Source organism: Hyperolius riggenbachi, chromosome 12 (assembly GCF_040937935.1).
Source record: "Hyperolius riggenbachi isolate aHypRig1 chromosome 12, aHypRig1.pri, whole genome shotgun sequence".
NCBI lineage: Eukaryota > Metazoa > Chordata > Amphibia > Anura > Hyperoliidae > Hyperolius > Hyperolius riggenbachi.
This window is the reverse complement of record NC_090657.1, coordinates 91,639,391-91,652,710: the sequence shown is the minus strand read 5'-3', so window position 1 is coordinate 91,652,710 and position 13,320 is coordinate 91,639,391. Positions and strand designations below refer to the sequence as shown.

Sequence of the window (13,320 nt, the reverse complement as noted above, 5' to 3'; positions counted from 1 at the left end):
ATAGCTGAGCGAGTTGTGCGCCCCCCTCCTACACTTACCAAGAAAGGTTAGATAAACTGGGTTTATTTAGTCTAGTCTAGAGAAAACATGCCTTAGAGGAGATCTAATTAACATGTATAAATACATCAGAGGGCAATATAATACCTTGGCGGATGAGCTTTTTGTCCCTAGGCCTTCTCAAAGGACTAGAGGACATGATCTGCGCATGGAGGAAAAACGTTTTAGCCATTTATTTAGGAAAGGGTTCTTTACAGTAAGGCCTCGTTCACATCTGACTAGCGCAGATGGCCGTGCGATCCGAACGCAACGCGTACGATCACACGCCATCTGCGCTGCTGCCGATCCTATTCATTGACAGTGATGGACCAGCTCTGCGCTTACGGGCAAAATGCAGGCAGCAGTATGCAAGCGCTTCCCAGCGCATCGTACTGCTGCGCAGCGCAGTAGATGTGAACGGTAGAAGGGCAGTCTATGCCCTTCTGCCGTTCCTGAGTTTCAGCACATCATACACGCTTCCATATGCACACGGAAGCGCGTATGATGTGAACAGGGCCTTAGAGTGATTAAGATGTGGAATGCATTGACACAGGAAGTAGTTATAGCAAATTCTATACCGGCATTTAAAGGGGGCTTAGATGCTTTCCTTGCGTTGAAAGACATCCATGGCTACAATTACTAGGTAATGCCCAATGATGTTGATCCAGGGATTTTATCTGATTGCCATCTGGAGTCAGGAAGGAATTTTTTTCCTTTGGGGCTAATTGGATCATGCTTTGTAAGGGTTTTTCGCCTTCCTCTGGATCAACAGGGATATGTGAGGGAGTAGGCTGGTGTTGGCGTTTTACTTTGTTCTCTGGTTGAACTCGATGGACGTATGTCTTTTTTCAACCACCCAAATAACTATGTAACAGTGCTTGAGGCTTTGCTTAGACTGTTTAGCTACGTGGAATTCTCCTCCCACAGCATTCTGGGAAACCAGGTATATTTTCTTACTTGCCTCTTAATTCTCAGTAAATACACTCTGCAGACACGCACATGGCAGGACTAAAGGTGAAATGTTAGAATGAAAATCAGGGTGGGGTAAGATTTTACAATAAACAAAACATTGACTAAATGTATTATAAAAAAAAAAAATATATAACTCTGGTATATATTTATTTATTTAATTTATATATGGCTATTACTAGACCTACTGCACTTATAGAGATGACGTATCCCTCTTGCTCATTAGATATTTTATATATTTCCCTTCCAACTTATAAAGGATATAGCATTTCTTGTTTAGAATGTCTCAGTAAATGTTTATCAGCAATTCAATAAAGGTCTTATTACATTGTAATCTGTAAACAAACATGAAATGTTGTGAGAAGTTCCTATATTGTATACTATCAGAAGAAGGCTTTCTTACAGTCACATTAGGTCTGTTTACAAGTATACATTATTACTATATTTATAAAGGCGCCAACATATTACGCAGCGCTGGACAATAATTATACATTCAGATTGAACACTTTGACACACAAAACTAGATGAGCAGTAATAATTTTTAGGACATTAGGGAGTACATTATTCCATACCTGGACGGGATACTAGCTGTGGACCTTCTGTGTTGGGGACAGTAAAATCTGCCTCCCAGATTGGGGAATTTTCACCATAAATCTCCTCTTCCAACATGGAAAGAAATCTGTAATGTAAAGGGTGAACAAGATATGGTAAGCACGTGTGTCAAGGCTTTCTTTTCTACCCATGGAGAAATGCACAACCAATAGGTGAGCTATACAGCTGTAGGTGGTTAAAACCAGAGATAGTCAACAGTGGCATAGCCAAGGAGCTGTAGGCCCTGGTGCAAGTTTTACATTGAGGCCCCCCAAAGCATTCTATACATAATTGATACGGCGCACCAAAACCTGCCAATAGCAGCTACAGTGTCAGAGGTGCAAGTAGGAAATGGGGAACAGCTTGTAAATGATTACTACTATTTAAAGTATCTATAGAAGTGATTATTATGAGAACAGGACCAATAGCGAGACAACACTGTAGTTGAGGGAGGGCCCCTCGGGACCCCTCTGGCCAAAGGGCAATGATGCGGTCACAACCTCTGCACCCCCTATTGCTACGCCCCTGATAGTCAATGAGAAACAAATCATTCATGATGGTATGGAAATGCAATGCAAGCTGTATGCAGTGCAGCCTGGAAATGAACCAATCCAAACCAACAGGAAGTTCAGGTAAGTGGTCCAATTTCAAACTGAAAACAGTTTGCAGGCCAGAATTACTAAGAAAAAGAAAAAAAAACTACAAAGCGTACTTGAGGTGTAAATGACAGAACATGTCATGTCAGGTTCTGTCTGAATGATGAAGTATTTGGGGGTGGGGGGCGTCTTACGGGTTAAATAGGATTATTGCACTATATGCACTTGCACGATTGACACTTTATTCCCTCTATGGAGGCCCTGGATGATACATGGTTATTTGATATAATATATATTATTGTGCCCTACCTCTTACAATTGTGATTTTAAAGTGGTTTTATGTGTTTTTTCAATAAAGATGCGATTTATATTGTGGCCTATATCAGTTTGGTGCGGTTATTTTGGTGATTTTTTTGTTGGTTTATAATTTGCTTTCCACCATTCTGCACATTCTGAGTTGTACAATAGGCCTCATCATTATTATTAATGTGACCTAGGTGGTCCTAACCTACTAATTGCTATATGGTTTGATGGAGCTTACCCATTTCAGTGTGTAATACGGGTTAAATACCTGTCCGGACGTCTCCTATCCTAGCAAGTGGTCGCTTAACATCCCCCCCCCCCCTTTAGATATGTGTTAATTTTTTTTAATTGGCTGCTGAGGCTATGGCCATGCCCACCTGTGTCCACATCCCGCCTCCAGCACCAGCTCGATTGGTGGCTGAGTTTGGAGGAGGTTTACAGAATGAAATCTATTGGAAATCGATCTAAATGCATTATTGGACCATTAGATCCAATACCACCTCTGTGGACCAGCTGGCAGCAGATCGACCTAGATTTTCATCCAGTCAGATAGATCAAATTGATTGAAATTGGCTGCAAATCGATCGGCTTATTTGATAGAATCGATTTACAAACTTAACGATTCCATAGACTTGACCAGTGTATGGGCCCCTTTAGCCTACTTCAACAGGCCTGCCTGTCCATAGAGATATCAGACAGCTAAGGATTTAACCACTTCACAACTGAGGGGTTTTACCCCTTGAGCACCAGAGCAATTTTCACCTTTCAGCGCTCCTTCCATTCATTAATTAGTCTATAACTTTATAATTACTTATCACAATGAAATGAACTATATCTTGTTCTTTTTACCACCAATTAGGATTTCTTTAGGTGGGGCATTATGCCAAGAATTATTTTATTCTAAATGTGTTCTAATGGGAAAATAGGAAAAAAAATATTTTTCAGTTTTCGGCCTTTATAGTTTTTAAATAATGCATGCTACTGTCATTAAAACCCATGAAATTTATTTGCCCATTTGTCCTGATTATAAAACCGTTTAAATTATGTCCCTATCGCAATGTTTGGCGCCAATATTTTATTTGGAAATAAAAGTGCATTTTTTTCAGTTTTGCGTCCATCCCTAATTACAATCCCATAGTTTACAAAGTAACAGTGTTATACCCTCTTGACATAAATATTTAAAAAGTTCAGTCCCTAAGGTAACTATTTATGTATTTTTTTTAATTGTAATTTTTTTTAATTACAAAAAAATAAATAAAATTGGGGAGTGTGGGAGGTAATGAGTTAATTTTTTGTGTATAACTAATGTATTTCTATATGAAAAATGCTTTAGGGTGTAGTTTTACTATTTGGGCACAAGATGGCCACAGTAACTTTGTTTATGCGTCCTGCAAACTTTTTTTTTTCTTACAATGATCGCGCTGCTTCTCGTAGAATCAGCTGATCATTGCGGGGGCTTGGATCAACGAACGGGAACGTTTTTTCCGTTCATTGATCTCCGGGCGAGCTGGCGGCAGCGTCCACAAGCACGGGGGGGCGCGCGGAAAATCACGTACAGCGGCGGGAGCGGCATCAGGTGCGGATTTCTCTGTCCCTTGGTGTTAACAGGGTGGAAAAAGGGACGGAGAAATCCACACCGCTGGGGGTGAACTGGTTAAGTAATTTTTTTATTGCACTCATTAGCAAGATGTAAACAATACCTTTTCATCAACAAAGGGTTGGGTAATTAGGACAACTTCTTCAAAGAGCTTACCTAGAGGGAATGTGTAAAGATAGCATCTGTGACTTCTGTAAATAAGGAAAGCGAGAAGGGGGATTTGCGTGGGGGGGGGGGGGGGGGGGAGGAAGCTCCTATACCCATTACATGCAAGGAGAAATTCCAGGTAAAGAAAGGGAGAAAGGGTGCTTCGTTCCCTTTAATAAATGTGAAAAATAGTACCAGCATTTAACAAGAAAGAAGAGGCAAGTATGATCTAAATTAATCTCTACAGAAGAAGCAAGTCCATTGGGGAACATCACCTGCAAAATTTACATTACAAGATAGGCAGAATATTTGTTGACTCACTGTATGTATGATGAGTAACATTCATAGCTCAACAAAAAGGATCCCAAGTGAATAGGAAACATTCAGCAAATTTTGAATAGGCTAAATGCAGTGGGATTTCTAGGATATGGAGCTATTAACCTTAAAAACCTGGAAAACCTGAGAAACTGATGTGTGCATGAAACAGCCTCCCAGCAGACAGAGCAGATCCAGCATCAGTCACAGGAATATAAAGCATTTTTAAGTGTTTTTGCCATAGCCCTATTTAGCACTAGGTTTTAAAATATATAGTTAGAAGCCTTAGAAATATTGCAAATACAATTGTCTTGTTTTGGTGCTCACTTTACATCTCTCTCTGGAGACAATAGGCATGATTCACAAAGCTTTTTCACCAGTTTTCACCTTATTTATATGTTACTTTTTTAGGCTTCCAAAGAGCAAAAAATACAATTAAGGTAAGTAAAGTAATATTGAAGTGAAGTTAATCAGGAACAACTTACTTTGAGTGATTATTTTGCTTGTAAATGTACTGAAAGGTTATTTTATCACTTAGGTGATAAGTAATTTATAAGCAGTTTTGTGAATAGAGCCCACTGTGTGCAGGAAATTGTGTTGCTTTGCATCTGAAACATTACAGACTTGTTTACCGCATATTCCCTATGTTGTGGTAAAATTTGCTGTGCATTTTTACCACTATGTATGCCAGTTACGTGGCACATTGCGCAACCTGTGTTACTTAAAGGATTTCCGAGGCAACGGATTAAATCTGACTTTACTTACATAGGACTACTTCCAGCCCCTAGAAGTCATTTGAATCCCTCGTCACATCTCCGGTCTTCTCCAGGGTCCCGCTGGCAGTCTCTAAGGATCGCAGACCCCGATCGGTCAACCTCTTCTGCATGGACGAGCGCCCGCGACATCTGGAGTGTACTGCGCAGGCCTCATGTGAAGCAGGCTCCCAAGTCACCGCAGGCACAGTATGCTACCGGTGGTGTGGGAGCTTGAACACGCCCATGCAGAAGAGGTGACGGATTAAATCTAGCTTTACTTACATAGGGCTTCTTCCAGCCCCTAGAAGTGATTTGTGTCTAACCATAGCTCCGCTGTTCCCCAGGGTCCCGCTGGCTGCCTCTAAGGATCCCCGACCCTGATGTCGGGGGCATGTTCTAACACCCACATCATTGGGAGTGTACAGTGCTTGCGGTGACATGGGAGCCCCTCTCAAGTGACGAGGCCTGCGTAGTATGCTCCCGATGACGCGGGAGCTTGCCCACACAGAAGACGTTGACCAATCAGGGTCGGCGATCCTTAGAGGCAGCCAGCAGGACACCGGAGAGGACCGGAGCTGCGGCGAGTGACACAAATTACTTCTAGGAGCTGGGAGAAGAAGTAAAGCTAGATTTAATCCATCGCCTCGGAATCCTTTAAAAGGACAAATAAAGCAAGAGGGATATGGAGGTTGCTATATTTATTTTGTTTTAAACAATACCAGTTGCCTGGCTATCCTGCTGATCCTTTGCCTCTAATACGTTTAGCCCTAACCCCTGTACAAGCACGCAGCAGATCAGGAGTTTGGCATTATTGTCAGATCTGACAAGATTAGCTGCATGCCTGTTTTTGATGCGACTGCCAGGGAACTGGTATTATTTAAAAGGAAATAAATGCGTCAGCCTCCATATACCTCTCAGTTCAGTCAACCTTTAAGTAAATAGCACTATGCAAGTATTACCAAAGCCCTAGGATCTCAATATATGGTATGCGTACCCATGAGGGGTGGGGTGGGGGTCAGAGGGTACTTGAACTTGTCACAGTCATTTACAGGGAGTTTGGGGTTGAAATAAAATATAGCTCATATATAAATAAGCTTGAATAAGTTTTAGAGTTAATTAAAATCATAAAGGAATATTTGAGAAGCATTTAAAATAATCTTGAACACCTTATAAATCTATATCCAAATCAAGGTGTACGCGAGATGTTGCTCACAATAGGGAGAACTAGACAGTCACCGGCTTTTAGAAAAGGCCTACATGCTGTAGATCCGTTGAGAAACACTGCTAGGCTACATGGGCTGCGCTAATTGCGCAATACAGGGAATGTAACTGCATTAGATACCAATAAAGCAATAGATCCACAAATTAAAAATAAATAATTAATAATAACAAACAACTCTTGTACACCTTCATTTTCCCAGGCAGTAACTGAGCAGAGTTACCCTGCCTACTAAATAAGCAGCATTTCTATAGTGTATGGTGTACTCACTTGGGGAAGTGGGTGAGAATGAGTGTCCTCTTCTCAGGAACCAGTTTATCTTTCTCCACCCTGAACTTTTCCAGCAGTTGCCTGCGTGTGACTGTGAAGATGGAGCGCAGTAGGCTCCTCCCAAACACGTGTGTGGTTTCATAGCGGGGCAGGCTATCGCAGCTCTGAGGAACATGACAGTAACACAGCCACCTGCAAGAAAATAAAACATTAGAGGGAATCTGAAGTGAAAATAAACTTGTGAGATAATGATTTGTATGTGTAGTACAGCTAAGAAATAGAACATTAAAAGCGCAGACATGAGTCTCATTATTTCCAGTACAAAAAGAATTAAGAAACTTCACGTGTTATCTATGCAAAAAAAAAGCTTCTCTGTGCTCTCCAACTAATTTAGACATCCACAGTTCTTTTTTTCTGAAGAAATACACTCTGTATATATTTAGAGAGTTTAGCCTGTCTAATTCTCCCTCATCTGTGACTTATCACAAGTGTAATTTGATCTCTCAGCTTAAGGTTTTGCTGCAGAGCTAATGACTCTGAACTTTCCTGGTCTGTATTATAGTTTAAAATACAGATTGTAGTTTGTAGTGCAGTTTGTAAACTGCAAATATTAGAGAATGATGCAATGAGAGATATATATAGATATATATAGATATATATAGATATATATATATATATATATATAGATATAGATATAGATATAGATATAGATATAGATATAGATATAGATATAGAGAGAGAGAGAGAGAGAGAGAGAGAGAGAGAGAGAGAGAGAGAGAGAGAGAGAGAGAGAGAGAGAGAGAGAGAGAGATATATACACACATACATACATATTTTCATACATATATACATATATCTCTTCTATGCTACTAATGTTCTATGAATTATCCATACTACATATACAATTCTTTATATACTTTTTTTCCATGTCAGTGTCACTTTAAATGCAATCACCAAGTCACTTAATACAACTCCTGCAAGTATGCTCTCTCCCCGGAGTAATCAATCATAGTTAGACTTGAATGGCATACATCCGCTCTGAAGTGGCAGACCATAGGACATCTCTGCAGCATAATGGCTTATCCATACAATAAGAATACAGTACTGCTCTGGTTAGGTCCGATGCAGTGTGAACCTAATTTACAACCAGGGTTGACCACCACCACCCTCCTAAGTAACCAAAATGGGTATATCCTGCTCAATACCAGCATCCATAGGAGTTAAAGGGTTTAAAAAAATAAAATAAATAACAGCACATTTTTAAGTAACATTAAACTGAAAACCCAAGGATCATCACGGTTTACCTTGTGTAATTAACCTTATAGGTAGCGACATCCTCATTCTGGGACCTCTGACGGAATTGTGACGGGGTTTCAAGCTTCCAATAGTTTAAACAAAGCAGGAACATTTTAGAGAGTTCGTACATTGTCTGGCGTTCCTTTGGTGGCAGGTGGCTGAATTTGTACTGCACGAAATTCAGTACCCCCTGAACAAAACACAAACAATAAGGGCAATGAATACTTTATTTCCAATACAGAGTTTAAAGGATCACAAGCAATTCTGTCACTGCCCAAGACATAGGTCATAGTTGCCATATACAAGAGGGAGGCTTATTTGGTTTACAAAATTGTCAGATAGAAGGACAACGGAAGATTAATTATGGTTGATAAAACATGAATGTGCCATAAACTGTCCAGAAAAATAAGAGGGTCATTTATAAAAGTAAACGGATATGTCATATTTCAGAGTTAGAGTTTCAGATATCAAATGAGGAAGATGGAGCATATAAATAAACTGTAAAGGTCTAGATCACCCAGACAGTTGAACCACATAGTTGAGTCACCAGTTGCTGGGGACTGACTGTGTAGCACAACCAAATAGCAGAATTTGTAAATCTTGACATGAAGTTTGGTTACTGCAGCGTTTCTGAACGGGTCTTGTAGTTTTTGGTAGTACAGTGCTGTTCCAGCTTGGTTTGTTATTTTGTTTTTTTAACTGCAGGCACCTCATTTTACACAAAACCTAAAATAGACCAGTGATCTGCAAACTTGGCTCTCCAGCTGTTAAGGAACTACAAGTCCCACAATGCATTGCGGGAGTCTGACAGCCACAGTCATGATTCATTAAGGCAAATGCATTGTGGGACTTGTAGTTAACAGCTGAGAGCCAAGTTTGAAGATCACTGAAATAGACCATTAGATGGCGTTTTTAAGTCTATGGGCTTGATTCAGAAAAGGGTGCTAAGTGTTAGCACGCCAGTGAAAAGCCACTTTGCATGTGCTAACATGCTTTGCACGTGCTAAGTAGTTAGCACATGCAAACTACTTAGCACCCTAGTTTTTTGTTTTTTTTTAAATCAGTGTTTATTCAACAAAGGAAAGGAACATGTGACAGAATATGCAGTGTAGCAGTGCGCCTCCTAACTTTTCCAACAGTAGCTTCAGCATCAATTATCACTGTGGAAGATGAGAGGTATTGTTAACAATAATATAATGATCGTCACATGAAAATATAGAGCTCAGATTGAATTTAAATTTCCAAATATTCTATCTTTTACAAGATCATAATTAGCAAGACCAGGGGTATCTAACCATGGAGCTTAGCACCCTAGTTAGCACGGTGCTAAGTAGTAGTTTGCATGTGCTAACTACGGTCCTAAGTAGTTTGTATGTGCTAACTACTTAGCACCGTAGTTAGCACGCCCAAAGCTTTTAGGCTTGCTAACTGGGTTAGGACTGTTTACTGAATCGAGCCCTATGTCTGAAGACAGGCATTAATAGTACTTTAAAACTGGGTGAAAGGTCTCATGACGTTACCTGTTCAATATTTGGTTTCTCAAATGGAGGACTTCCCAGCGACCCTTCCACAACTGGTCGGATCATCTGCAGAATACATTTTCTAAGAAGCTACAAGAAATGAGAGAAACATTAGTTTAAATAAACAACAGTACAATATAATAACACAAATGAATACCATGTGTGTCTTCAATTCTCACCTTGAACAGGTAAAAGTAAACCTGTTTGGTGTCTGTATCCTCCTCCTTGTGGACAGACATAAAGAGGTTCTCCACATCCACCACCATACCCAGCAACCGATTGATTTCATCTTCTGAAACATTTTCTAGGTGTGACACATGATCAGCTGCAAATTAAAGCAAAATCATTAACAAAAACGGTTTCCTAATCCAAATGCAGACTCATTTCTGTTAAGGAAAAAAAAAAAAAAAAAAAACTCTTTTACAGCAAATAATGTATACATATACACATGAACACAACACCTGTAGATATAAATCAATTCATGATAATTAGGATGTATCCATGTAAAAATCACTTAAAGTACACATCAAAAAGGAGTGGGTGGGTGATGTTCTGAATGGCGTAAGGCACCAGCATTTAAAGAGACACTGAAGCGAAAAAAAATATATGATATGATATAATGAATTGGTTGTGTACTATGAATAATTACTAGAAGATTAGCAGCAAAGAAAATATTCTCATATTTTTATTTTCAGGTATATGGTGTTTTTTCTAACATTGCATCATTCTCTAATATCTGCAGATTACACAATACTCAGCATTCAAAATGATTCTTTCAGAGCAGTCTGTGAACTAATGACCTCTCCTCTGGCAGATAAAAAGTAAACAGTTGAGATAATAAAAAAGTCAGAAGACAGCCCTCTCCCAAAGTGGTAGAAATAAATGGCTTTTTTGCATAGAGATAACAACTGGAGTTTCTTAACTCTTCCTGTACTGGAAACAATTAGACTGATGTATCTGATCTTAAAGTTTTATTTCTTAGCTGTACTACACATACAAATAATATAATTATTTTTTCGCTTCAGTGTCTCTTTAAGCGCATCGTTTCTCCACTGGCACTCTTCTGTTGAAGCAGATTCATCCACAATACCCTTAAAGTGCCAACAGGGGGCTGTTGGAATCTCAATGGTACATTCTGTTGCACACACACCACACACTATATGGGGTCTCAATGGTACATTCTATTGCACACACACTGTATGAGGTCTAATGGTTACATTCTATTGCGCACACACACACACACTATATGGGGGCTAAATGGTACATACACACACACACACACACACACACACACACACACACACACACACCTTATATAGGGTCTCAAGGGTACATTCTATTGCGCACACACACTGTATGGGGTCTCAAGGGTGCATTTTATTACACACACACACACACACACACACAATGCTTTTTTGCGCACTTGGCTTGCTATTCCCCATTGCCAGCAGCCAGCTGCTCTCAGCTGGATGTCAGCCACAACTGCAGATTAAAGTGTGACTCCTGCCTAAGGCTCAGTTTACACTTAAAGGGGCACTGTGACGAAAAATTTAAAATATGTGCAAACAGACAAATAAGAAGTATGCTAGTATGCTTTTGGTTTTGGACTAGTCCATCTCTTTATAGGGGATTCTCAGCATAGCTTTTATTCTTTATAAAGATATTCCCTAAAAAGTATTTAAACAATGATGCTGTCCAGCTTCCCTGCTAGCTACATCGTGTTTTGGCAGTTGGACAGAGCAACTACCATTCACTAAGTGCTTTTGAATATGCAGTGGGATGCAAAAGTATTCGGCCCCCTTGAAGTTTTCTACATTTTTGTCATATTACTGCCACAAACATGAATCAATTTTATTGGAATTCCACATGAAAGACCAACACAAAGTGGTGTACACATGAGAAGTGGAATGAAAATCACACAATTCCAAACATTTTTTTGTATAAATAAATAACTGCAAAGTGGTGTGTGCGTAATTATTTGGCCCCCTTTGATCTGAGTGCAGTCAGTTGCCTATAGACATTGCCTGATGAGTGCTAATGACTAAATAGAGTGCACCTGTGTGTAAGCTAATGTCAGTACAAATACAGCTGCTCTGTGAGGGCCTCAGAGGTTGTCTAAGACAATATTGGAAGCAACAACACCGTGAAGTCCAAAGAACACACAAGACAGGTCTGGGATCAAGTTATTGAGAAAATTAAATCAGGCTTAGGCTACAAAAAGATTTCCAAAGCCTTGAACATCCCACGGAGCACTGTTCAAGCGATCGTTCAGAAATGGAAGGCGTATGGCACAACTGTACCCCTACCAAGACAAGGCCATCCACCTAAACTCACAGGCCGAACAAGAAGAGGGCTGATCAGAAATGCAATCATGAGGCCCATGGTGACTCTGGACGAGCTGCAGAGATCTACAGCTAAGGTGGGAGACTCTGTGCATAGGACAACTATTAGTCATGCACTGTACAAAGTTGGCCTTTATGGAAGAGTGGCAAGAAGAAAGGAATTGTTAACAGAAAGCATAAGAAGTCCCGTTTGCAGTTTGCCACAAGCCATGTGGGGGACACAGCAACCATGTGGAAGAAGGTGCTCTGGTCAGATGAGACCAAAATGGAACTTTTTGGCCAAAATGAAAAACGCTATGTGTGGCAGAAAACTAACACTGCACATCACTCTGAACACACCATCCCCACTGTCAAATATGGTGGTGGCAGCATCATGCTCGGGGGGTGCATCTCTACAGCAGGGACAGGGAGCTGGTCAGAGTTGATGGGAAGATGGATGGAGCCAAATACAGGGCAAACTTGGAAGAAAACCTCTTGGAGACTGCAAAAGACTTTAGACTGGTGCGGAGGTTCACCTTCCAGCAGGACAATGACCCTAAACATAAAGCCAGGGCAACAATGGAATGGTTTAAAACAAAACCTATCTATGTGTTAGAATGGCCCAGTCAAAGTCCAGATCTAAATCCAATTGAGAATCTGTGGCAAGATCTGAAAACTGCTGTTCACAAACGCTGTCCATCTAATCTGACTGAGCTGGAGCTGTTTTGCAAAGAGGAATGGGCAAGGATTTCAGTCTCTAGATGTGCAAAGCTGGTAGAGACATACCCTAAAAGACTGGCAGCTGTAATTGCAGCAAAAGGTGGTTGTACAAAGTATTGACTCAGGGGGCCGAATAATTACGCACACCCCACTTTGCAGTTATTTATTTGTAAAAAATGTTTGGAATGATGTATGATTTTCGATCCACTTCTCACATGTACACCACTTTGTATCGGTCTTTCACGTGGAATTCCAATAAAATTGATGCATGTTTGTGGCAGTAATGTGACAAAATGTGGAAAACTTCAAGGAGGCCGAATACCTTTGCAACCCACTGTAAATCTATCCCTCGGAATCCCCTATAAAGAGATGGACTAGTACAAAACTGTTACTTCTGTCAGATTTCTACTACCTACTGTAAGTGACAGCAACATAGGAGAAAAGTAATTTATGGCTCATTTTACTCTGGAAGAAACATACTTCTTATTTGTTTTTGTTTAAAACAGATTTTACATTTTATTTTTTTTGCCATAGTGCCCCTTTAAATGGAACCTGAACTGAGTAGAATTATTTAAAATAAACACATGATATAGCTGCAAATGAATATTACATACTTACCTCACCATCAGTTCCTCTCAGAAGCTCACCATTTTCTTCTTACAGTG

At 40.1% G+C, this 13,320-nt stretch overlaps 1 protein-coding gene across 2 annotated transcripts in view; it reads right to left on the bottom strand.

Moving 5' to 3' along the window:
- The window catches only part of KAT2A (lysine acetyltransferase 2A), a 67,139-nt gene that overhangs the window by 41,285 nt on the left and 12,534 nt on the right, over nucleotides 1–13,320 (bottom strand). For both annotated transcript variants that reach the window (XM_068263055.1, XM_068263054.1), the window contains exons 3-7: nucleotides 9,794–9,939; nucleotides 9,615–9,704; nucleotides 8,103–8,284; nucleotides 6,799–6,990; nucleotides 1,578–1,684 (exon numbers count right to left, since the gene is read on the bottom strand). In XM_068263055.1, the coding sequence (XP_068119156.1) occupies nucleotides 1,578–1,684; nucleotides 6,799–6,990; nucleotides 8,103–8,284; nucleotides 9,615–9,704; nucleotides 9,794–9,939 (717 nt within the window). The remainder of the gene's footprint in view (nucleotides 1–1,577; nucleotides 1,685–6,798; nucleotides 6,991–8,102; nucleotides 8,285–9,614; nucleotides 9,705–9,793; nucleotides 9,940–13,320) is intronic.